This window comes from Macaca thibetana, chromosome 13 (genome assembly GCF_024542745.1).
Source record: "Macaca thibetana thibetana isolate TM-01 chromosome 13, ASM2454274v1, whole genome shotgun sequence".
Classification (NCBI taxonomy): domain Eukaryota; kingdom Metazoa; phylum Chordata; class Mammalia; order Primates; family Cercopithecidae; genus Macaca; species Macaca thibetana.
The window spans coordinates 74,894,369-74,921,262 of NC_065590.1; the positions used below are offsets into that span (position 1 = coordinate 74,894,369).

At 39.3% G+C, this 26,894-nt stretch overlaps 2 protein-coding genes across 2 annotated transcripts in view; one reads left to right on the plus strand and one right to left on the minus strand.

Annotated features, from left to right (window-relative positions):
- The window catches only part of DPY30 (dpy-30 histone methyltransferase complex regulatory subunit), a 937,477-nt gene that overhangs the window by 637,988 nt on the left and 272,595 nt on the right, over positions 1-26,894 (plus strand). The window lies entirely within an intron of this gene.
- YIPF4 (Yip1 domain family member 4) lies at positions 23-26,435 on the minus strand. Its single transcript, XM_050754150.1, has 6 exons — positions 26,093-26,435; positions 14,173-14,326; positions 12,473-12,644; positions 8,545-8,622; positions 5,107-5,220; positions 23-1,119 (listed from the first exon to the last, which is right to left on the minus strand). Exons 1-6 carry the CDS (start codon positions 26,169-26,171, stop codon positions 982-984), a joined length of 735 nt encoding a protein of 244 aa, XP_050610107.1. The 5' UTR covers positions 26,172-26,435; the 3' UTR covers positions 23-981.

The window sequence follows — 26,894 nt, forward strand, 5'->3', positions numbered from 1 at the left end:
AGTAATACAGGACATGGTGCTATAAAACAAAACACACAACTGGGAAGTATTTTATTTTTTTCTACTTCATATAACATTGTTCAAGACCACAAGAATTTAAAGGTCTCTTTCTCCAACTTTTATGATTTAGAAGTACCACTTAAAAATATTTACTGATGCTGTAAATATTACTGTTTTTGTACTAGTAACAATTTTAATGAATGCCATATCCATTATACCTCTTGCTCCTTTGGTCAGAAAGATAAACAGAAACTTTCAATCAGATGTTCAGACATTCAAAAATGGTTTTGAAAAGTATACCCAAACAAACCAAATATGTATCAGCAACTATTACAATCAGTTTAGTAGTTATTAAGAATTCTTAACAAGGAAGTATTGAAGCATGTGTGAAATTTAAAAAATTATATACAATTTTAAAAACAAATTTAAATTTTTAAATAAAAAAGATTAATGGCCAAATTAAAAAAAGTTTGTGCATCAGATTTAATATCTTAATGTTTATCAGAAATATATTTTGTGAATAAGAATTATTTCATAAATATATATGTATAAATATAAATATATATCTGCAGGATCTGTGATGCTGGAGAAAACATTTTGAAGAAAAAAATTGCACTTTAGATTATCAGGATATTGTCAAATTTACCCTTCAAGTGAAATATAATTACCAATCCAGGTGCTTTTGGCACAAGTTTTTAGGTGAATATTGACACAATCTTAAAAACACAATGCTTTTGTATTTTATTCACTGGAATATGGAGAATCAAGCAGAATTTAAAATTCTGACCCAAAAATCCCAGATAACTGCAATTGCTTAATTAAATACAAAAAAAAATTGTTTTACAAAGCGCTTAAACTTCCCTTTCCATCTGGAACGTGTAAAATTTTGCCAGCAACAGGTTTTCTCCAATTCCTTCAGCAAGAATTCCCAGCCTACACACAAATGTGACACCATCTTTTTCTATTCATGTATAACTTGGATCACACACCAGTATATAAAGACAAAAAATAAATGTATAATAAAAAGATTGGATAAATCAGAAGAGGCTTTTTGGTCTTGAATTCTTCACCCACTAACAATGAAGCAGCACTGTAGGCAGCCCAAAACACACCAAACAGCTTAAAAAAAGGAAAAAAGACAAAAGGCAGCATATTAGCAAGTCGATTAACTTTTTGGATATCATAGAGTAAAAATGGTGTTTACAATATTTTTAAAAAATCAACAACCAATTTTGGTAAATAGCAAAACTTGTTACAAATGTTAAAAACTTATTAAGAATGTCCATCTTTGCTGTACTCCTTGACTTCTGTAAATGTGGTCTTATCAGACCTGTCTTATCATAAGAATCACTTGGGGTGCCTATTAAAAAGAGACTTGGGGGACTCTCTAGTTCTGTTGAATTATAACTTATTAGTTTTTTCTTTTTGAGTTATAATTTCTAAGGGAAGCATCTAGTTATCAGTATTTTAAATTAAGTTCCCTGGTAATTATGATTAGCCAACTTTTGAAAAAACTATTATTACACCAAATTACTGAGAGAAAACTAATTCCTGCAAAGTAGGAAATTTTCTTTTTCCTTCTAAATAAGAAAATCGATTAAGTAAAAATTTTATACAATATTTATTAAGTTTTTCCCCAAGAATAGGTAGAAATACAGGGTTGAATAAAAAAGAGAAAAAAAAGACCACATTTTGGTCAAGAGTTTAAATAAAGTATACTATAGTTTTTGGATTACACACATACATACTTCTAAATTATTTCTACTGGAAACTTATGCAGTACTTATTGATGTAGTCAACTAACACAATTTACAGCATAAAATTAAGGAAAAACTTCAAGGGAAATCAGGGAAACTATAATAGGAACAGACCTGGCACAAGGCAGAGTTTCTAAACCTTGCAATATTGACATTTTAGGCTGCATACTTCTTGGCTGTGGGGAGCTATCCTGTGCATTGTAGGATGGTTAGCAGCATCCCTGCCCTCTACACACTATATACTAGTAACACTTCTCAAAAATACCTCCAGATGTTGACAAACATCCCCTGGGGGACAAAATCGACCTCAGTTGAGAATCACTGCTACACAGGTAAAAACTAAATATTGGCAAACTTATTAAAAATGTATTTGGTCTGGTCCAGTTTTCCACTGGGTTTGTTGAACTAAAAAAAAAAAAAAAGTAACCCTACAAAATAATTCAAACATACACAAAAGTACAGGGAAATATATAAAATAAAATTTGATCAAATTGCATTTGTATATCATGATTAGATTGTTTTCATTATAAATGGTTGAAGAGTGACAAGTATTACGAGATTTGATGTTAAATAAAATCAGTGCACTTAAACTATATATTCTAATGTTAGAGTTTACTGATTAATTTTGCATCGTATTTCTCAACAAACCACAGACTGAAATAAGAAATGTGTAATAGCTCACTAACTCACAGAAGAGTAAGTGATCAGAAAAAAAATTTTGCCACAGAATAGTCTGAAGTTTAAAAACAATTTTATTCTAAAGTTTTAATGATATAAAAAAGAGTTTTCTATTTTATAATGATTTATATGTTGTATAAAGAATATTAAGGTCCAACTTTCAGATGAACTACATGATTAAAAATGACCAGAGAACAACGGTTTTAACCATTTTGGGAGTAGTCTCAGAAACAAGCTTAACCCAAGTGAAAAAACACACACCAGGAAGTGATCGTGAGTGAGTGGTATGTTCACTAAGGCTGGAATAGGAGTAATTAAATGTCTGCTGCAACGTTGACTTTAAACTAAGTTCTAATAATGCCAATTTCAAAAAAAGATTTTAGGGTTATACTGAAGAAAACAAGGTCTCTTTAGTCTCTGAAGTGTTTAAACACAAAGATGATCTCAAAATATTATAATTTGGATTTTTATTGAGACAAGGTCTCACTCTGTCGCCTACACCGGGGTACAATCACCGCTCACTGCAGCCTTGACCTCCTGGGCTCAGGAGATCCTCCCATCTCAGCCTCCTGAGTAGCTACGACTAACAGGTGCATGCCTCCATGCCCGACTAATTTTTGTATTTTTGGATAAATGGTTGAGTCTCAAACTGGGCTCAACTGATCCACCCACCTCAGCCGGCTGAATTGCTGGGATTTACGAAGGTGAGCCGCCATACCTGGCCTATTTTATAATATTTGTAATAACAGCAGCTTGAGTGCTTACTCTGTGCCAAGCACTGTACTAGGCAGAGACAGGGTCTTGCTCTGTCACCCAGGCTGGAGCGCAGTGGTGCAATCATGGCTCACTACAGCCATGGCCTCATGGGCCCAGGCAATCCTCCCACCTCAGCCTCCCAAGGAACTGAGACCACAGGTACCTGCCACCACATCTGCCTAATTTTTTGTGGAGATGGAGTTTAGACATGTTGCCCAGGCTGATCTCAAACTCCTGAGCTCAAGTAATCCACCCGCCTCAGCCTCCCAAAGTGCTGGGATTATAGGCGGTAGCCACCATGCCTGGTCAGCATTATATATACTTTAAACTCTTTGTAACAAACCCTAAAACGCAGTTGTTAAGTTTACCATTGTTAACAACAAAGTGACGGTAAGAAACGTTAAGATACCTTGGAAGACCAGACAACAACTAAGTGGCAGAACCAGGATTTGAATTTAGAACTGATTAGTTCCAAAAACTACACTTTCAATACCCAATGCTTATTATCAGTATCAGCTTAACGTATTTCTAACAGGAATCATTATTTCTTTTATATTGAAATTAGCAATAATTTCAACTGGCTCAGCTACTTAAAAACAAATACTTTCATGTGGAGGTTACATAACATCAGTTCTGAAAGTCATAGTCTTTAAAAGTTCCGTTCTCCATAAAGAACAAAATTATATTCACTGTGTAATATACATACATGTGTCAAGGCAGTCACTTATTCCCCAAAGTTGTTCAACATTAATAAATTCCAATGTTTAAGTTATATTACTCAAATAGTAATAAATACATTACTATTTTTTAAGACTTATCAGTAGATGTTTAAGTGTATGTACATATGTTAATTTAACATAAATAACACAAAGAAGTCCTGATCTCTGCATTACGGAAAATCCAATTTATTAGAACCACATCTATCATATTTGACAGGAAAGTTACTATTCAAACAGGAGTAACAGTTACTAAATAAATGTCCAGTGGAATTTTAAATAAATATCCCCCTCAAAATCTGTCAGATGAACTCATATTATAAATATAGAAAATAACTTTTAAATTCAACATTTAAAAAATGCTGACCAGGCCGGGTATGGTGGCTCATGCCTGTAATCCCAGCACTTTGGGAGGCCAAGGCAGGTAGATCACCTGAGGTCAGAAGTTCAAGACCAGTCTGGCCAACATGGTGAAACCCCATCTCTACTAAAAACAAAAAATTAGTCAGGCGTGGTGGCACACACATGTAGTCCCAGCTACTAAGGAGGCAGAGGCAGGATAATCACATGAATCTGGGAGGCACTCCAGCCTGGGTGACAGAGCAAGACTCCATCTCAAAAAAAAAAAAAAAAAAAAAAAAAAATCTGACTATAATATCCTGAAACCTGATTTGCTCTTTGTTTTTCCCCCTAGACAAATGGTAATATCTGGTGATAAAAAAGGAAAAAAATAAAAGAAATATAACTGGTAAAATCAGTAAGAAAGGTCACTTCCAAAATACTACTAACCGTTTGATAAAGAGTTTTATAGGCCGGGCGCGGTGGCTCAAGCCTGTAATCCCAGCACTTTGGGAGGCCGAGACGGGCGGATCACGAGGTCAGGAGATCGAGACCACCCTGGCTAACACGGTGAAACCCTGTCTCTACTAAAAATACAAAAACTTAGCCGGGCGAGGTGGCAGGCGCCTGTAGTCCCAGCTACTCGGGAGGCTGAGGCAGGAGAATGGCGTAAACCCGGGAGGCGGAGCTTGCAGTGAGCTGAGATCTGGCCACTGCACTCCAGCCTGGGTGACAGAGCGAGACTCCGTCAAAAAAAAAAAAAAAAAAGAGTTTTATATCACAATATTCCCAGACAGAGGCCTAGTATACTTTTGATACTGGAAAACAGTAAACTATGTAATACATAATCCTTAACTTACTTTTATAAGTGTAGACACCACTTCAAATGATCCAACCACCAAAAGTATAGGGGCTATTACAATGAGAGGAAGTAATGAATATCCTATAACTCCAAGGACTTGGCCATATGCAACCTGTGAATTTTGAAAATTTCAAATAAATGTCATAGAAATCAAGATACTCATTTTAATCAAAATTGAACACCACATATTCCTTGCTGTATTCAAATAAATGTGAGCATTAAGAATAAATCATAATCTATTATACTCATTATTTCAAATTATCATATAGTCTCCCATGTTCCTGGGCAGTCTCACCAACCAACATGGTTTCAATTAAAATAAATTTGCTAATACCCAAATCTACATTTCCAGCATTTACCTCTCTTTGAGTTTCATACTACCTTCAGTATATCTCTACATTGCATTTTGTCACTACATCCCATTCAGATGAAAAATCCAAGGTCTAGAGAACCTAGATGTTACCAATGCAGACCAGAAAGAAAGGGAAGGTGGCCAGGAGAGACTGAAGAGAAAAATATTTTTTAGTGACTACTTTATGCCAAGTTCTGTGATAGGGCTTCACATGCTGTGGAGATCAAATGAAATAACAACCCTATGAAATAGGCATTATTGTCTCTATTGTGAAGAAATTGATTCTTAGAGAGAAACAATGCTTTGCTTAGGAAAGCAAAGCTAGTAAGGTGTCAGTGTTCAAATTAAAATCTAGGCCCCTAAACTCCTACATCAACAGTCTTGAATTACCAAAAAACATAATGATATATATTTTCATATATTATACTAGATTTTGTCTAGGACATAAGAAATAATATATAAACAAATATAATTTTGTGTCTATTAGAATTATTTTAAATTTCCATATGCAGAGTAAAAAAGTTTCACAGATGTTACTCTAAATTAATTAAAGAGTTTTATTAAGATGCTCGATCAAACATATTCTAATATCATTCACTTATGAAACTGAAAATAGAAGGAAAAAAATAAACTTTTTTTAAAGACGGATCTCCCTCTGTTGCCCAGACTGGAGTGCAGTGGCGCGATCTCAGCTACTGTAACCTCCGCCTTCCAGGTTCAAGAGATTCTTCTGCCTCGGCCTCCTGAGTAGCTGGGACTACAGGCGTGTGCCACCATGCCCGGCTAATTTTTTTGTTATTATTATTATTATTTTTGAGACAGAGTTTCGCTCTTATTGTCCAGGCTAAAGTGCAATGGCGCAATCATGGTTCACCACAACCTCTGCCTCCCGGGTTCAAGCAATTCTCCTGCCTCAGCCTCCCGAGTAGCGGGGATTGCAGGCATACGCTACCACATCTGGCTAGTTTTGTATTTTTAGTAGAGATAAGGTTTCTCCACGTTGGACATGCTGGTCTCGAACTCCCGACCTCAGGTGATCCACCCGCCCCAGCCTCCCAAAGTGCTGGGATGACAGGTGTGGGCCACCATGCCCGGCAATTTTTGTATTTTTAGTAGAGGCGGGATTTCACCATACTGGCCAGGCTAAAACAAAAACCAAAAAACCAACAACTACTCCTGGGCTCAAGTGATCCTCCTGCCTCAGCCTCCCAAGTAGCTGGGACTACAGGCGTGCGCCACCATACCCAGCTCAAAAGTCCTTATTTATTTATTTTTAAGACAAGATCATACTGTCAGCCAGGCTAGAGTGTAGTGGCACAAACACAGCTCACCACAGCCATAATCCCTCAGGCTCAGGCAAGCCTCCTACCTCAGTCCCTGGTAGCTCGGACCACAAGCACACACTACTATGCCTGGCTAATTTTTAAAGAGATAGGGTCTCCCTACGTTGCCCAGGCTGGTCTTTGGGCGCAAGCGATCCTCCTGCATCAGCATCCCAAAGTGCTGGAACTACAGGTATGAGCCACGGCATCCAGCCCCTTTTGAGTTCTGGTGTGATATCAGAGAATATTCACAATCATCTGAAAAGGTTACTAAAATACTCTCCCTTTTCAATTATATACCTGTATAAAGCCTTATTTTCTTCAGATACTTTAGCCAAAATAATATATCTTAACAGATTGAATGGAAAAAGCATATATTAGAATCTGATTTCCATTCAGCCAGACATTAAAGCTACTTACAAAAATGTAAAACAATGCTATGCTTCTAACTCTTTTGTTTTGGAAAATATGGTTGTTTTTCTTTAAATGTATTGTTTATGTTAAAATGTAGTTGGTTTATTGTTACAAATCTCTTTGGCAACGTGAGATCAAAACATTCGAGAATTTCCAAGAATAAATTCTGGCTGGGTGCAGTGGTTCACACCTGTAATCCTGGCACTTTGGGAGGCCGAGGCGGATCACCTGAGGTCGGGAGTTCGAGACCAGCTTGACCAACATGGTGAAACCCCATCTCTACTAAAAATACAAAAATTAGTTGGGCAGGGTGGCAAGTGCTTGTAATCCCAGCTACTCAGGAGGCTGAGGCAGGAGCATCGCTTAAACATGAGAGGTGGAGGTTGCAGTGAGCCAAGATTATGCCACTGTACTCCAGCCTGGGTGACACAGAGTGAGACTCCATCTCAAAAAAAACAAAAATGAAATAGGCCGGGCATGGTGGCTCATGCCTGTAATCCCAGCACTTTGGGAGGCTGAGGCGGGTGGATCATGAGGTCAGGAGTTCAAGATCAGCCTGGCTAAGATGGTATAACCCCATCTCTACTAAAAAATACAAAACTTAGCTGGGCACAGTGGTGGGCACCTGTAATCCCAGTTACTTGGGAGGCTGAGGCAGGAGAATTGCTTGAACCCGGGAGGCGGAGTTTGCAGTGAGCCGAGATCGCACCACTGCACTCTAGCCTGGGTGACAGAGCAAGACTCTGCTTCAAAATAAACAAACAAACAAATAAATAAATAAATAAATAAATTTTGGCTGGGCGCGGTAGCTCACACCTGTTATCCTAGCTCTTAGGGAGGCCAAGGCGGGTAGATTACTTAAGGTTGGGAGTTCGAGACCAGCCTGGCCAACATGGTGAAACCCTGTCTCTACTAAAATTACAAAAATTAGCCAGGCATGGTGGCACATGTCTATAATCCCAGCTACTTGGAAGGCTGAGGCAGGAGAATTGGGAACCCAGGAGGTGGAGGTTGCAAAGAGCCGAGATTGCCCCACTGCACTACAGCAGGATGACAAAGCAAGATTCCATTAAAAAAAAAAAAAATTAATAAATAAAAAAAATAAATTCTATGCTTCCCTAAAAGGCTGCAATTACTTCATAAATGGGACGGGATATTTTCTTTTTCCTCATTTCTCGTACCATTTATTGAGTAAGCACAATACTAATGTTGATCATCTTAAAGGAACTAGCATAAAGCAATTCTGGGACAAGAAACAGTTTCTTGTATAGCTAATGATGACATCTGCAGTATCAAAAATCAAGCTCACCATAAAAAAGAAAGGTTATTTTCAAAATAAACTACTTACTTCTCCACCAAGAACTCTGGCCAGTAAGAAAATTGTTAGTGAACCAAATATCCAAATGGTTATAATCCATGAGACCACCTTAGGGAGAAATATCATGCAATTAATATTTTTATACCAAATAAGCTGATAATTTTCCAATAACTCAATTCTCTGCCATAAATGACAGTTTAGCATGCCCAATTTCAGGTCATAGAGATGTTATGTGGGCTCTCAGGTATCATTCCAAAACTTAATAAGAATATAATGTGTGATACAGTTTTACATCCAAATTAAAATCTTAGTAATTATCAATTGCCTAAAGAAACCTCAGTATTTCAAAATCTATGATAAAAGATTATTGCAAAAAAAGTGTTTACTATCAACCCCCTGTTTTACAGCATCCCACAAGAAAAAATTATTTCTGAAGTAAGTTATCAATCTTCTCTGGAAGTCTTTAAAATTTATGTTACATATTTATTCAATAGAATATGGAAGCCATTTCAGACAATTTTAACTCCTCAAACTTAGTGTAATGATACATACATATATTTATATTTTCAAGCTCTGTCTGCTGGGATGGTCTAGATATAACACCCCAGTAGCAACATAAGCACATTTATTGCCCAGATACTGGTTTCTTTTATTATTTATTATTTTATTTATGTATTTATTTAATAGAGACAAATCTTGCTATGTTATTTGTTTATTTACTTACTTATTTAAGAGAGACCAGGTCTCACTATGTTGCCCAGACTGGTCTCGAACTCCTGAGCTCAAGTGATCCTCCCACCTCAGCCTCCCAAAGTGCTGGGATTACAGTAGTGTGCCACCATGACCAGCCCCAGAAACTGGTTTCTAAATATCATTTCCTAATTAAAGGAAGTAGGACTTCTTAAAGAAATGGTTGGCCAGTGCAGTGGCTCATGCCTGTTATCCCAGCACTTTGGGAGGCTGAGGCGGGTAGCTAACCTGAGGTCGGGAGTTCAAGACCAGCCTGACCAACATGGAGAAACTCCGTTTCTACTAAAAAAAATTACAAAATTAGCCGGGCATGGTGGCGCATGCCTGTAATTCCAGCTATTCGGGAGGCTGAGGCAGGAGAATCACTTGAAACTGGTAGGCAGAGGTTGTGGTGAGCTGAGATCGCACCATTGCACTCTAGCCTGGGTGACAAGAGTGAAACTCCGTCTCAAGAGAAAAAAAAAAAAAGAATGGTTGATTCCAAGGCTAGGGCAGGCAAAATACAAGATTAGCCCAGAACACTGTGTGAAGTAAGAAGGAAAGTAAGTACTGAAAAAAAAGAATGGGATATGTTGAAACGAGACAGAAGGCAAGTTGAAGGAGCTCCCAATGGTTAAAGCTTGAAAAATCTGAGCAATAAAATAAATTATGACAGTACTGGATTATAACTCAAAGAATAAAATGAATGAGGGAAACAGAAAAATCATCATTCTGTAAACATTATAGTAATAATTACTGCATGCACGATCTACCAACGGATGCTAAAATTAGTAGTCTAAAGTTAGATGGGAAACAGAATATTTGCATAGTTGCAAAGTATCTCCATAAGATATTTATTAATTACAAAGAGAAAAATAGTAACTTTACACTGGAGAAATTGAACAGATACTACCTCATCACCTAACCAAGTGATCAAGGTTAATATCACCAATAATAAGACGTATCAGTATCACACATTCCCTGTCAGTATACAGAGAGGGGGACAATGTCACTTCTGAGATATTCTTGCCAAAAATGCATAATCCAAATTAAATCATGAGAAAACATCAAGTAAATCCAAATTGAGTGACATTCTATGATGGTATAGTAATCTGTTTTTTTTTTTTTTTTTTTTTCCTTTTTTTTTTTTTTTTGGAGACAGAGTCTCACTCTGTCGCCCAGGCTGGAGTGCAATGGCGCGATCTTGGCTCACTGCAACCTCCACCTCCCAGGTTCAAGCAATTCTCTGCCTCAACCTCCCGAGTAGCTGGGATTACAGCTACCTGTCACCATGCCCAGCTAATTTTTGTATTTTTAGGAGAGATGGGGTTTCACCATCTTGGCCAGGCTGGTCTTGAACTGCTGACCTCATGATCCACTCGCCTTGGCCTGTAGGCATGGGCCTAATCTTCTGTTTTCAACCTTAGAACCCTTTGTTCAGACGAAAGATTATACAAAACAGATACAATTAGAGATGTTCTAGATGAAGAATTAGTGGTAGGTAGGAGACCAGAGTCTCCATTCACCTTCTTCAATGGTCTTTGCAACACTTTAACAGAATATCTGATATAAACAGAATATCTGATATAAAATATCTGATATCTGATATTTACTAATCTAGGGTAAATATTAATAGGACTAGTATAGTAATGCATAAAGTATCTTGTGATGGAGAGATTATTCTGGATTACCTTGGTGGGCCTTAAATGTAGTAACAATTGTCCTTAAAAGATGAAAAATGAGGCTAGGCACAGCGGTTCAGCCTGTAATCCCAGCACTTTGGGATGCCAAGGTAGGCAGATCACCTGAGGTCAGGAGTTTGAGACCAGCCTGACCAACATGGTGAAACCCCATCTCTATTAAAAATACAAAATTAGCTGGGGGTGGTGGTGCATGTCTGTAATCCCAGCTATTTGGGATGCTGAGGCAGAAGAATCGCTTGAAGCCAGGAGGCGGAGGGTGCAGTGAGCTGAGATCATGCCATTGCACTCCAGCCTGGGCAACAAGAATGAAACTCCATCTCAAAAAAAAAAAAAGATGGAAACTCAAGGAGATTTAAGTACAATGGAGAAGAAGGTAATGTGATCATGGAACCAGAAATCATAGTGATGTAGCCAGAAGCCAAGGAATGCTGGCAGCCTCTGGAAGTAAAAGAAACAAGCAACAGATTCTGCCCTGGAGCCTCCACAGGAACCAGCCCTGTAGACATTTTGACCTTGGTCAAAGCTTTATGACTCATTTTGGACTTCTGACATTCAGAACTGTAAAATAAATCTGTATTACTTAAAACCACTAAGCTTGTAGCAATTTATTAGAGCAGACATCAGAAACTCATTCATTTCCAAATCCCTGTGGTGAACAGTAACTTTTTACCCCCTCAAAGCCTTAAACTTTGCATGAGGGAGTGATGTATATATGTTGTGTTTTGGTAATAAAGTATCTGAAAGTAGGACAAAGGGATTAAAATACCAGTAGTAGTATAAAAACAAATACTGATGGAATCCTTCTCATCATTCATTTAAAGTAATGGTCATTTTAAGAACAGAATTATGAATGAATAAAAGGTAAGAAATATGAATATGAGTATTACATTTCAAACTGTTAATCTCTTGGGAAAATCAGAAGGTACATGAGCAGCCCTTCTGGTGACTTCTGCTCAGCTGGAAGTGGTTCTATCCATTTACCCCAGTGTGCTATACAAGTACTAATACTTTTTTTTTTTTTTTTTTTTTTTTTTGAGATGGAGTCTCACTCTGTCGCCAGGCTGGAGTGCAGTGGCACGATCTCGGCTCACTGCAACCTCTGCCTCCCGGGTTCAAGCGATTCTCCTGCCTCAGCTTCCCGAATATCTGGGATTACAGGCGTGCACCACCATACCCAGATACTTTTTTTGTATTTTTAGTAGAGACAGGGTTTCACCTTGTTGGCCAGGATGGTCTCAATCTCCTGACCTCGTGATCCACCAGCCTCGGCCTCCCAAAGTGCTGGGATTACAGGCGGGAATCACCACATCTGGCCATTCTATGTCAATCGTGATGTGGAAAAGTATGAAAGCATTAATCTAAGGTACTCCTCACTTAATTATGGAACAGTTTTAGGAACGAACAAGTGAGAAATAATGGGTAAAGCATTTCTCAAACATAATATGGTATATTACAGTTAATATCTTATATTTAATTTTTGAAACTCTCAAAATATTTAGAATTTGTATAAAATAAGATATACTTACCCTAAACTGTCCATATAATGATATCATGGAAAAGAAAAGAACAACAGCCAGAGGACCCCAAAAGTCAGGATTGTCTCTCACCACTTGTCTATTAAAACCAAGTGATGGCATTGGCATCAAAACACATCGAATTTTGTAGTAAATATCCTTTAGATCGATGTCCAATTCTTCCCTATAATTTTAAAATAAAAATTCTCAAAAGGCACACATTTCCAAATACTAAAACAGTTGCAAAAAAAATTAAGAAAACTTTAAATAAGACAGTATAATCTCCATAGGTCAACAAAACATTTGCATTTGAAGTGCCACATTTCACTAATTCCAAGGTGTACATTTTTAACATTCCAACATCTCTAAATGTGGGATATATCTCAATCACTGGTATCTTACAATCGTCAGCCTGGAGTGACACCAAGTGTTTCTAATATTTACCTTTCCTTTCGCCAGTCTCCTGGAGGCACTATTTAAGAAAACTTTAAGTAAAATTTTCTGCTTGAGACTTTTTGGGCCTAATTCAGATGGCAAACCCATATGAGAACCAGTGTGGGTTTTACATTCTCTGGGGAAATTCTTTCTTTCCTTCAACATCTTATCCACTGCCAAACTGAAGCAAACTTCCTTGCTGTCTCTTTCTGTGTTATGTTATTTCTCATTCATCCTTAAACTAATAAGGAGACAGCTCTTTGATGTCCCAGCTTTATGCTGTCTTATGCACTTTTCTGTTTAATATGTAAAATAACTCCATCTTATAATCAATAGTGTCTTTGATTTGATGATATATGCTTTTTTTGCTGGTTTTTGAGATAAGAGTCTTGCTTTCTCACCCAGGCTGGAGTGCAGTGGTGCAATTTTGGCTCACTGCAACCTCTGTCTCCCAGGTTCAAGCGATTCTCATGCCTCAACCTCCCGAGCAACTGGGACTACAGGCCCGTGCCACCACGCCCAGCTAATATTTTTTTGTATTTTTAGTAGAGATGGGGTTTCGCCATGTTGGCCAGGCTCGTCTTGAACTCCTAATCTCAAGTGATCCGCCCACCTCAGCCTCCCAAAGTGCTGGGATTACTGGCGTGAGCCACTATGCCTGGCAAATATATGGTGTATTAACATTAAGAAACATAGGATATTTCAGCACTTACTCTACTGATAATTAATACAAAGAAGATTCCAGAAATGCCTCAATTTTACAAGGCTATAGGTTCTTCTTTTCAAAATTATTTCTTTACTTTTTTCTCCAGATAACCACAAAATTTCAGATACTATAAAGAAAGTGAAAGCCTCTTTATATGTAGCTCTCCTCCCAGTGGCAGCTCTAGAATTTCTATATTGAAGAGATTTTGGAGTGGTAATCTTTTTGGAAATCTTAATTTGTCCGAAACTTAATTTCAACAGCAAGTACCTAAGAGCCTTGCTTTTTTAAACTGCATGATTACTTCAGATAGCTGACAGACCCAGGTAAGCTGGAGTAGACATACATGTGTGTGAGATACAGGATTACCATTCTTTTAATTTTTGTTTTTTAATTGGTTAAAAAATATTCTCTCATTATTATTTCAGTTTTTTAAATTGCTAGTAAAACTGACAATTGCTATAGCTTTTGACCAAAAAGGTTAATGTTTTCTCTCTACATAACAAGAAAGAATATAATCATCCCACAGACTAGCTCTAAAAACCAAAAAATATGTATTATTATTTTTACATACAAGAGTGGCTTGTTATCTTCAGGATCATCATCTTCAACTTCCAGAAGCCAGCCATACCCTCTTTGTCTCAGAAATGTAGTAGCTGTAGATTCTTTGATAAAATCTCCGCCAAGATTTAATTTGACATCTGGGGATGCTATTGAACCACTGAGATCTTAGGAGAAAAGAGGACAAAACTATACAAACTAAGAAACAATGTGTGAATCTTAACCAAAGTGAGCAGATATTCAACTAAAATAATTATCATTTGAAGATCTCTATGAACATCTGCTATTGCATATAATCTTCAAATTTTATAGTGATAAGATATCTAAAAACCATCATTTATTTTATAAGAATAAAATGAAAGATGAAAGAAGTGAAAAGACATGCAAAAGGTTTCACAGCTAATTAGCCAGACTGATACCAGAATCTAGACTTAACAACAGTAATTCCTTAAAATTTCAATGGAAAATACATGCAAAATATGTTACACGACATCATTTTGGATTCCTTCATTATTATACATACCATGTGCCTCAGAACAAAGTAACTGAGTAACTTCTTTTCAGAGGTATTACATATGTATATATACAAACTATTAGACAATTTATTTGCTAAAGGAAATTGTAGATAATTTCTCTCTACCTTTTCATGTATTTATTCACACATTCTTTCATTTAAATCATCACATATCTATGCTAAGTGTTTCATATATTAATGTTTAGTTCTTGATAAATCTGGTAAGTAAGAGTCCCTGTTATTTCAGCCAAAATTTCCCTTTTCTTCACATAATTACATCATTCATCTTTAGTTTTGGCAAAAATAAATAAAGGGCTATGTTTTTTGCTTTTATTTTTTAGGTCAGCTCTAAAAAGAGGTGAAGAGATTCAGTTATCCATATTAAAAAATAAATTCCATGTAGAGTCTGCACAGTATCTTAGGACTTACAGATAATCGTGGTAGTACTAATGCTACATTTTCTAGTTAAAACAATGGAAATAGTTAAGGATTTACCTGAGGTCACATAGGGATTAAAAAGAAAAAGCACATTTGTAGGATCAGACAATATACATTAATAAACAACCATCAACACGGTCAGTGCAAGTCACATTATAGTATTATTTCAGAAAAATACTTTTGGAAACAACAAACCAGAACACTCTAACACAGATAGATACTTCTCTGGAGATCATGTCCAACCAATATCAAAGTTAGCTTCCTTAAAAAAACAAAAAACTGTTTTTCATATACAGTACAAAGAGCTTAATTTGCATAATACTCTATGAGTCACATCCTGGCCTGCTTGTGACAAGTCCTGCAATTAAGTTTGACAAATGTTTACATTCTGAAGCTAAGTCCCAGCTTAGCTACTAACTGATACAGCAAATCATTCATGTTTTCTGGGTCCTAGCATCCTATTCAAAGTTCTTTCCAGGTTAAACATTATATGATTCTAAAAAGTTTTTATAAAGGAGCTCACTCAGAGATAAAATATATTTGAATTCACCACCTAAAGTTTAAAAATAATCCCTGTACATGTTATATAATCGTGTAGTTAAAATATTCTCTTAAAAGTGCTTGCTACTTCATCTTAATCTAAGTTGAAATGAGAGAGGTGGAATTTAAAAGTCTATTTCTAATAGATACAAAGAGTGTTTTTTCTTTTCTTCTTTTTTCTGCATCATAGTCTCACTCTGTTGCCAGGCTGGAGTGCAGTGGCGTCATCTCGGCTCACTGCAACCTCCGCCTCCTGGGTTCAAACCATTCTCCCACCCCAGCCTCCTGAGCTGGGATTACAGGTGCACACCACCATGCCCAGCTAATTCTTATTTATTTATTTATTTATCTATTTATTTATTGAGACGGAATCTTGCTGTCTCTCCCAGGCTGGAGTGCAGTGGTACAATCCCAGCTCACTGCAATCTCCACCTCCTGGGTTCAAGTGATTCTCCTGCCTCAGCCTCCTGAGTAGCTGAGATTACTGGCGTGCACCACTATGCCTGGCTCATTTTTATATTTTTAGGAGAGACGGGGTTTTGCCATGTTGGCCAGGCTGGTCTCGAACTCCTGACCTCAGGTAATCTGCCTACCTTGTCCTTCCCCAAGTGCTGGGATTACAGGTGTGAGCCACCGCACTAGGTCAAGAGTGTTTTTTCTTGATTTAACAAGAAGATTTAGATCCAGAAATCACTAGTACAACAGTGACGTTGGAGGTTTTGCAATTATGAGGCTGGAAAGGACCTTAACAACTGTTTCCTGGTTTCTAGAAAGGACTGCACGTAAAGTCCTTAATCTAAAGCAAAAAAGGATAAATTATAGTGCTAAGAAATGTTGTGCTTCAGAACTGTACATGTTTAGCAGTTTGTCATGGCATGGATGCAAGAACCTCAAAAAGGTATCTTCAGGCTGGGCGCAGCGGCTCATGCCTGTAATACCAGCACCTTGGGAAGCCGAGGTGGGTGGATCACGAGGTCAGGAGATCAAGACTATCCTGGCTAAAACGGTGAAACCCCGTCTCTACTAAAAAAAATACAAGAAAATTAGCCGGGCGTGGTGGTGGGCACCTGTAGTCCCAGCTACTCGGGAGGCTGAGGCAGGAGAATGGCATGAACCCGGGAGGCGGAGCTTGCAGTGAGCCGAGATTGCACCACTGCACTCCAGTCTAGGTGACAGAGCGAGACTCCGTCTCAAAAAAAAAAAAAAAGCATCTTCAGCTTACAGATTTTGTAGTACTTTCTGTTCCATGTAAAGTAGAAAAATATCAAGGACACATGTGGGAATGCCAGCAATAGCAGTTTGACAACTCCCCCAGTATCCCCAAGACATAATTGTGAGTGAGAAAGAACAGGAAACTCCAAAAAAATTGGCAGTAGTTTAACATGTTATCAAGTTAACAAGTGGAGAATGATGTCAGAAAGCAAGGAAAACAATTAAAAATCACTCCAGGAGCATGGCTGACTTAATTTAAACCAGAGTAAGAACGAGCTAGTTTGGTTGCCAGCTCTTGGATAGACGTCCAGATAGTAAAACATGAATTTTATGTTAATTTCTACTTACTATACTATAATATTCTTGTCATTTTCTAAGTAAAAACAATGTAAAGATAATACATATAAAAGTGGATTTAAAAAGAAACAATCTTTTAAAAAATCTATTGTAAAAGGAAATTTTAAAAATGTTTCTACTGCTATTTTAGCTCAGAGTGAAGAATATCAGTAAATTTCAAGTCTTATTGAAAGCCACCTTTGGAAAACTCACACAACAAAATTAACAGGAATTTTTCTTCCCTTTCAACTCAAATGTATGACTGGGTATGGGATCCCTTCTCTGAATCTTCTGCTCAGCCTGAGAATCTGAAAGAGGAAAACTTAGTGCAGTGTGACAGTACACTAAAGATGAAATTTACTACTGATCTGCCCCTAGACAAGTTCCCGATTTCTGTGAAAGAAAAGTATCCTGCAATAAACAATGAACATTTTGTGGCACTCGCCACATTCTCATATATAAAGAAGCTTTTCCTTATTTAACAAGCAACAAGAGCAAGAACAAAAATCATCTCATTTCATCTCATCTCAGACTTGAAAATGAAGTCTACGTGTGCTTCAGTATGACCCAGAATTGTGTATTTGTGCAGCAAAAACAAAAACAAGCATATGTTTTTGCACTAAAAGATATTAATAAATTTCATTATTTCATTTGAGTTATAAGGATACCATTTTATTTTTTTATTTTTTAGACAGAGTCTCTCTGTTGTCCAGGCTGGAGTGCATGATCATAACTCACTGCAATCTCCACCTCCCAGGTTCAAGGGATTCAACTGCCTCAGCCTCTCGAGCAGCTGGGATTACAGGCACCACCATGCCAAGCTAAGTTTTGTATTTTTAGTACAGATGGGGTTTCAACATGTTGGCCAGTCTGGTCCTGAACTCCTGGCCTCATGTAATCCACCTGTCTTGGCCTCCCAAAGGGCTGGGATTAAAGGCAAGAGCCACCATACCTGGCCTAAGGATACCATTTTAATGTATACACAGGCCTATGAAAGAGATCAAGAAACTGATGCATGTGCATAATTTTGTAATTGCTAGACCTATACTGGAGCTTGATCATGTTACTCTGTAAAAAAATGTTTTTTTCGGCAGGGCGCGGTGGCTCAGACCTGTAATCCCAGCACTTGTGAGGCCGAGGCGGGCGGATCACGAGGTCGAGAGATCGAGACCATCCTGGCCAACATGGTGAAACCCTGTCTCTACTAAAAATGCAAAAATTAGCTGGGTGTGGTGGCGTGCACCTGTAGTCCCAGCTACTCGAGCAGCTGAGGCAGGAGAATTGCTTGAACCTGGGAGGTGGAGGTTGCACTGAGCCGAGATCATGCCACTGCACTCCAACCGGGCAACACAGCGTGACTCCATCTCAAAAAAAAAAAAAAGAAAATGTTTCTTTCAATGTCTTGTATAAATTTTTGTCTTAGGTTATATTTTTAATCATGTTATCCTGGTTTATGGCTTTAGTAGCTTTTCTATCAAATATTATCAGTAAATTTTCATATTGTAAATAATTAAATTCTGTAATTTATCTGATTATCTGATTCACAAAAAGATGAAATTTCTTTTGTCTTATGTCTTTAAATTTTTTATTTTGAAAAATTATAGATTCATAGAAAGTTACAAAAATAGAAAAGAGAGGTCATATGTACCCTTTACCCAGTTTCCCCCAATAGTACCAACTCACATAACTATCAAATTCAGGAACACTGACACTAGTATAATCCATAGACCTGAATCAGATTTCACCAGTTTGACATGCGCTCATTTGTGTGTGTGTATGTGTGTTTATACTTATGTGCAATTTAAACACATTTGTAGATTTGTGTAATGCCTTATGAGTTTTAAAACTCATGAAAGTAAGTAGATTAATTAATGAAAAAAGTAAATCTTGTTTAAATTCCCTAAGAAAGGTTGGCTAAAATGTCATTTTCAGTTTTCAAAAAGGAAAAAAAAGTTATTCTTGCAACCGTTACATACTATATATCATACTTCACCAGCATATTGTATAGAAAATATTTGTGGTAAGACTAGACCTATATGGATATTATTTTTCATAAGTAGGAATCATAGAGTTTGAGACCAACCTGGCCAAGATGGTGAAACCCCATCTCTACCAAAAATACATAAATTAGCCAGGTGCGGTGGCAGGTGCCTGTAATCCCAGTTACTCGGGAAGCTGAGGCAGGAGAATTGCTTGAACCCGGGAGGCGGAGGTTGCAGTGAGCTGAGATTGCGCCACTGCACTCTAGCCTGGGCGACAGAGCAAGACTCCATCTCAAAAAAAAAAAAAAAAAAAAAAAAGGAAAAACTAAAGATTCCTCTGTCTACACTACTAACTTGTATTAGAGGTGACGTCCTTTCCGGGAAGGGGGAATGTCAAAGAATAGGCTAAATGGTCACAATAACAGAGTGACAGAAATTTATCATTTACTCAAAAGAACAATGACAGTAATTATCTACAATTTAGTGATCACTGTATTGTGAGCTGTAGGTATTATCATTTTTATATAGGAATAAAAAGGAAGAAGAAAGCCAAGGTTGAAATGCAATATATTGAGTCCAGTTCTCTTTACTAGATTTATAAAACCTACCATCAACATTTCCTTGCATCTATCTCAAAGGCATCTAAAATTCAATATTCCAAAACTGAGATATCTCAGGTCTTCCTCCACTTTTTTTCATTAAATGATACTACTAATCTATCCAGCATTGTAAGCTAGAAGCTTATCCTTGATGGTTTGCTTTATTTGCATGTTCCCTCTCCATCCAAACCACCACTAAATTGTCAGTTTTACCTCTAAATATTTTTAAACCATGTCTGTCCACTTACCATTTCTACCACCAGTAGCAAGCTAATGCAAACCATCAACTCCTGCCTACATGATTACAATGGTGTACGAACTGCTTTCCCCCCAGTCATTTTTGTCTCCTTCCAATCCATACTCTTCACTGTACCCAGGAGACTCTTTCTAAGATGCAAATATTTCACTCTTCTGTTTAGAATCCTTCATCTCCCTCCCCCAGTTGCTTTTCTGGCTCAAGTCCAATAATTTCTACATGTCCTATCTTCTTATCCAGGCCCACTTATCTGCTCTCCTCCCCATCTGGACTCTATACCCTAGCCACACTAAGCCTCTCATTTCTTTGAATGAACCTGGATTCTATTTGCCTCAGGGACCTTGTACGAGGCTATTTGCTCTAACTTCAGATAATTAAATATCATCCATTCTTTAGTTCTCAGATATACTTGCTGTATTAGTCCATTCTTGCATTGCTCTAAAGAACTACCTGAGACTGGGTAATTTATAAAGAAAAGAGGTTTGACTCACAGTTCCACAGGCTCTACAGGAAGCATGGCTGGGTATGCCTTAGGAAACTTACAATCACAGCAGATTGCAAAGGGGGAAGCAGGCAGTTTTATACGGCCAGAGGAGAGAGAGATAGATAGTGGAGGTGCTACACCCTTTTAAAAAACCAGACCTTGTGAGAACTCACTATGACAAGAACAGCAAGGGGGAAGTCCACCTCCATGATCCAGTCACCTCCCACCAGGCCTCTCCTCCAACACTGAAGATTACAATTCAACATGAGATTTGGGCAGGGACACAAATCCAAATCATTATACTTGCTTAAGCAAATTTTCCTTGATCTTGCAGACTAGACTATGTAGGTTCCTTTCATAGTTTCCTCCACTTTTCCTTCATTATATTTATCACTGTATATAATTATATATTTGTGTAATTACTTGATTAATGTCTATAAAATCTATGAAGGGATAGACTATTTGGGATTTTTGGGGGCGTTTGTCTTGGTACACATAGACCCAGTACTTATATTAGTGCCTGACCCATAGTAGGCAATCAACAAATGTGCATGCTTATTGAATGAATTAATTAATGGAAGGGCAAACAATACCATAAAGCTTAAATTAAGAAGTGACATTAGGCCTGGCATGGTGACTCACGCCTGTAATCAATCCCAGCACTTTGGGAGGCAGAGGCGGGCAGATCACTTGAGGTCAGGAGTTTGAGACCAGCTTGACCAACATGGTAAAACCCCGTTTCTAGTAAAAAAAAAATACAAAAATAGCTGAGCATGGTGGCAGGCCCCTGTAATCCCAGCTACTTGGGAGGCTGAGACAGGAGAATTGTTTGAACCTGGGAGGCAGAGGTTGCAATGAGCCAAGACTGCAGCATTGCACTCCAGCCTGGGCAACAGAGCGAGACTCTTGTCTCCAAAAAAAAAAAAAAGACATGAGATAAATGAAAACAAAAATAATTTATTCTACAAATAATTCTTTTGTGATATTTATACCATGGGTTCTATGATAGGTACTGGGGTATAGAAAATATTAGGAAGTTTCCATTTCTGAGGGACAGTTAAAGTAAGTGTTACCAAGGAAAGAGCATTTGAGTTCAGTCTCAGGTTTTAACTTGAGGCGAGGAGGAGAAAGACATTCTAAGCATGAAGATCAGAATCTGCATACACATGGAGACAAAACACCAAAGCACATTTTAGAATAAAGGGTATGTGTGGACACATAGTAAGGATAGGTATCATTAAGAATGAGGGATTTGGACAGAATCTAGAAGGAAGGGTATACACTGAAAACATCTATAAGTTGAAAATATTCATGGTTAGTAAAACAGTATAAAAAGGGGAGAAGCAAGAATTTATATGACGTGTAGAAACTAGGGAAAAGACCTGGAGCTGTACAGTAAAATGTTGATATTGGAAAACAATAAAAAAATAAGTGTGGGGTCAGTTAACACTGAAACCCAAGCAACAACATCATTACTCACATTTGTTGAACACTTAACTCTTCCAGATATAGTAGTAAATACTTTACATTTGCAAAATATTTGCACACTTGGGTATTCTTATTCCCAATTTGTATACGAGGAAAATGAGGTTAAGAAAGGGTAAATTGGTCGGGCACGGTGGCTCACCTATAGTCCCAGCACTTCGGGAAGCTGAGGCAGGCGGATCACGAGGTCAGGAGTTCGAGAACAGCTTGGCCAATGTAGTGAAACCCCATCTCTAACGATACAAAAATTAGCTGGGTGTGGTGGCGTGAGCCTGTAATCCCAGCTACTTGGGAGGCTGAGGCAGGAGAATCGCTTGAACCCAGGAGGCGGAGGTTGCAGTGAGCCAAGATCGCGCCACTGCACTCCAGCCTGGGTGACAGGGCAAGACTCCGTCTCAAAAAAAGAAAAAGGGCCGGGCGCGGTGGCTCAAGCCTGTAATCCCAGCACTTTGGGAGGCCGAGACGGGCGGATCACGAGGTCAGGAGATCGAGACCATCCTGGCTAACACGGTGAAACCCCGTCTCTACTAAAAATACAAGAAAATTAGCCGGGCGAGGTGGCGGGCGCCTGTAGTCCCAGCTACTCCGGAGGCTGAGGCAGGAGAATGGCGTGAACCCGGGGGTGCGGAGCTTGCAGTGAGCCGAGATCGCGCCACTGCACTCCAGCCTGGGGCACAGAGCAAGACTCCGTCTCAAAAAAAAAAAAAAAAAAAAAAAAGGTAAGTAGCTTGCCCAAGATCACATGCAGAGTAATTGATAAAAGCCAGGATGCAAATTCAGGACTCTTCCATACTTCAGATACACAATTTAGAAAAATGTAAGAAAGAGACAGCAGAAAGAAACGTGAGGAGACAGCAGACTAGCTCTTTGGTTTTGTTTTTTTGAGATGGGGTCTCACTAGGTTCCCTTGGGTGGCCTCAAACTTCTGGGCTCAATCATCTTGCTTCAGCCTCCTGAGTAGCTGGGATTACAGGCGCACGCTACCACACCTGGCTGTAGACTAGCTCTTAATTACAGATCTATCATGTGGAAGTTGCTAAACCTCTCTAAGCCTCTGTTTCTTTTTTTTCTTTTTTTTTTTTTTTCAGTCAGGGTCTTGCTTTGTTGCCTAGGCTGGAACACACTGGCACAATCATAGCTCACTGCAGCCTAGACCTCTGGGTCTCAAGTGAGGCTCAGAGCAGCTGACCCCATGGTAGCTGGGACCACAGGTGTGCACTACCACGGTTGGCTATTTTTTTTTTTTTTTTTTTTTTTTTTGAGACAGAGTCTTGCCCTGTCACCCAGGCTGGAGTGCAATGGCGTGATCTTGGCTCACTGCAACCTCTGCCTTCTGGGTTCAAGTGATTCTCCTGCCTCAGCCTCCTGAGTAGCTGGGATTGGGATTACAGGTGCATGCCACCACGCCCAGCTAATTTTTTGTATTTTTTGTAGAGATGGGGTTTTGCCATGTTGCCCAGGCTAGTGTCAAACTCCCGAGCTCAAGCCATCTGTCCACCTCAGCCTAAAGTGCTGGGATTACAGGTGTGAGCCACCACGTCCAGCCCACCTCAGTTTCTTTATAGAATACAGGAATAATAAAGGTCATTGGGAGTCTAATTAAGAACAAATGAGGCTGGGCGTGGTGGCTCACACCTGTAATCCCAGTACTTTGGGAGCCCAAGGTGGGTGGATGACTTGAGCCTAGGAGTTCAAGACCAGCCTGTGAAACATGGTGAAACCCTGTCTCTACAAAAAATACAAAAATTAACCGGGCATGGTGGCGTACACCTGTAGTCCCAGCTACTTAGGAGGCTGAGGCAGGAGAATCACTTGATCCCAGGAGGTGGAGACTGCAGTGAGCTGAGATCAAGCCACTGCACTCCAGCCTCGGCGAGGGGAGTGAAACTCTGTCTCAAAAAAGAAAAAAAAAAAAAAAAAGATCAAATGAGTAGTATACTTAAAATACTCTAAATTTAAACTGTACAATATATTGTGTGAGGATATTATGCATACACATATAGCTCCTTGGATATATAGATCTATATGTCTCCTGAGGAAATACAGAGAAGTTTGAATAAACTTTATGGATTTTTACTTATTTCAGGTTTCTTAGTATATGGAATCAATGGGTTATCTACTTACATTATTGTCAGATTTCTTAGACATATTTAAGAAAACTAATTCCTGAGGGAAGGGAGAATGAAAAGAATAAATACATAGAAACATGAGTTTGAACAAACATCATGTTCTGACACTTAATGGAAACAATTTTTTTAAACCTGGGAAATTAAAGTTGATATTACTCCCTAAGCATCATGCTACCAAATGTAGATGAAACAAACTGAAATATTTTGGGGTGCTGTATCTCAGCTTAAAAGAAATTTACGGCTGGGCTGGTAGCTCACATCTGTAATCCCAGTAATTTGGGAGGCCAATAATCTGAGACAAGCCTAGGCAACCTAGTGAGATCTACAAAAAGTTTAAAAAATTAGGCCGGGCGCGGCGGCTCACGCCTGTAATCCCAGCACTTTGGGAGAAAGAGGTGGGTGGATCACGAGGTCAGGAGATGGAGACTATCCTGGCTAACACAGTGAAACCCCGTCTCTACTAAAAAAATACAAAAAAATTAGCCGGGCGTGGTGGCGGGCGCCTGTAGTCCCAGCTACTCGGGAGGCTGAGGCAGGAGAATGGCATGAACAGGGGAAGCGGAGCTTGCAGTGAGCCGAGATTGGGCCACTGCACTCCAGCCTGGGCGACAGAGTGAGACTCCGCCTCAAAAAAAAAAAAAAAGAAAAAAAAATTAGCTGGGCATGGTGGCGCAGACCTTAGGGTTTCGTGGGTCCACTTGAAGAGAATAAGCCACCCAGAAAAACCAGCCACCAGATAGTCTCCAGCTACTCAGGAGCCTGAAGCGATCATGGGAGCCCAGGAGTTTGAGGTTACAGTGAGCTATGATCAAACCACTGCACTCCAGCCTGGCAACAGAGTGAGACCCCACCTCAAAAAAAAAAAAAAGAACAAAAGAAAGAAAAAAAGTAAATGTATCAGCTATGTTCCCTTTGACAGACAAAAATTTTATTGTACATTTTAAATTATGACCAGTACTATTTTTAAAAAACAATGCCAAACAGCACAACAAGAAAAACAAAAGGGAAAACAAGCTATACTGATACACCACAAAATTTCTTAGAAAAATCTAGCTTCTTTTTCAGACTGAAATTTCTGTAAACATAATTTATGTTTTCATAGCAGGCAGTAAGTCTGGTCACTGGAAAATAACTGGTGCACGAAGTGCAATAAAAATTTGAAAATGACTAGCAGAATAATATCCAGGTTATGAGTTGGATAGGGAACTGAGAAAAGGAGGAAAACATTCTCCTGTGCTGTAGAAAAGTATCTCTAGCACAATCGTTTCCTCAGAATAGTACAAAGAAATCTGTAGGGGCTACTGGAAACACATAGTTGGATTATGCTAAATTTCCAATATACCTGGATCAATTTATCTGAATACTGAGGTGAAACACTACAAAATGGGAGGAAAACGGGGACTCGGGTAAGACATCAAATTCAATAAAAACTAGTTTGCATTTGCAGTGCGAATCTGATCCCAGACCCCCCCCAAAAAAGTGATCTCCACTGAGTTTGTATTTGCAGTGCCGAATCTTATCCCAGACCCCCCAAAAAAGTTATCTGTTGATACATAACAGAAGAAAACAGTCCTCCTTCCTTATTCTCATTCTTTGAGATGTCCCTTGGCCAATCTGTCCTTTTTCTCAGTAACGGCGAGTAATTCCAGAAATAAAACCTTAGGGTTTCGTGGGTCCACTTGAAGAGAATAAGCCACCCAGAAAAACCAGCCACCAGACGGTGTGGGGAAAGCTAGGGGCTGACCAAGTAACTTGGTGCTTTAAAAAGCAGCTCCCTACACCCCTCCCTCCGTCCTTCGGGGCCTCTTGGAAGGCCCGGCAGGCGCGGTGGGCTGCAGTCACCAGTCAGCTTCCTGCCTGTCCCCACCCGGCCACGACCGCCTCGGCATCAGGAAGACCCTACGGCGTCGGGCCCTGGCTTCCTCCGGGTGACAGCCCTTCCAGGGGCTCAGCCTCACCTTCCGCGTCTGCTGAGGAGACAAACGTGAAGTCCCCGTTAGTGGGGGCATAGGCCGGGGGCGGGCCCGGAGGCTGCATCTCGCGGCCCCTCAGAGCCGGCCGCGTTAGAGGAGGCTGCGGCTGGGCCCAGACCGCGAGGCTGCCGCGGCACCGACCCGCACGCTTGCCCTACGGTGCGGCCTACGAGTCTCGACGTGCAAGCTGGGATCGAGGCCGGAGACGGGCACAGCAGGCCGCTGGGCTGTCCCGAGACTGCCCCACCAAAGTCCTCTTGGTGGCTACCACCCAAGCACCACGACGCCGGCGCCCTGACAGGACCATAACAGTGACAGCGCCGCTGCGATTGGCTCTTTGTAATGTGCTCTCCCATTGGCTCCCGGAGGAAGATTCTGATTGGGTTTTCCTGTTGTTGATTCCGGAAGTTTACCCAGGACAGGAAGTTCACTTGTAATTCGTGGAAATCTCAGGCCTCTTTTTCCTGCTTGGATGTTTTTGTTCCTTTAAATACCATCTTTCCTGGCGTTTTGTTTACCTATTAATTGCGTTTTTGTTAAGTGGGTGGATTAAGGAATTGTAGAACTAGGTAGGTTTTTATAGGTCAGTCGCCATACAGGATCTTAAGATTCCATTGCCATTAGCCATTAATTAATTGTGTAGGATCTTGACTAAGTTATATACAATGTCTGGGTGGCAGTTTCCTCACCTGTAAGATGAAGAGGGAATTGGAGAATGAAAATAAAAGGCATAAAAGCCGTAAATCGCCACCCAGAGACTAGGGTTGTAGATACATTCCTTTATGAG

What these genes read in the sequence shown, in the direction of transcription:
- YIPF4 (XM_050754150.1), bottom strand. Translation starts at nt 26,171, where the DNA reads ATGCAGCCTCCGGGCCCGCCCCCGGCCTATGCCCCCACTAACGGGGAC. An exon ending in GAAGATAACAAGCCACTCTT is followed by an intron (nt 12,645 to 14,172) that starts GTATGTAAAAAT and finishes TTAAAATTATAG; the next exon opens with GGAAGAATTGGACATCGATC. An exon ending in TGGTGTCTACACTTATAAAA is followed by an intron (nt 1,120 to 5,106) that starts GTAAGTTAAGGA and finishes CCTTTTTTTAAG; the next exon opens with CTGTTTGGTGTGTTTTGGGC.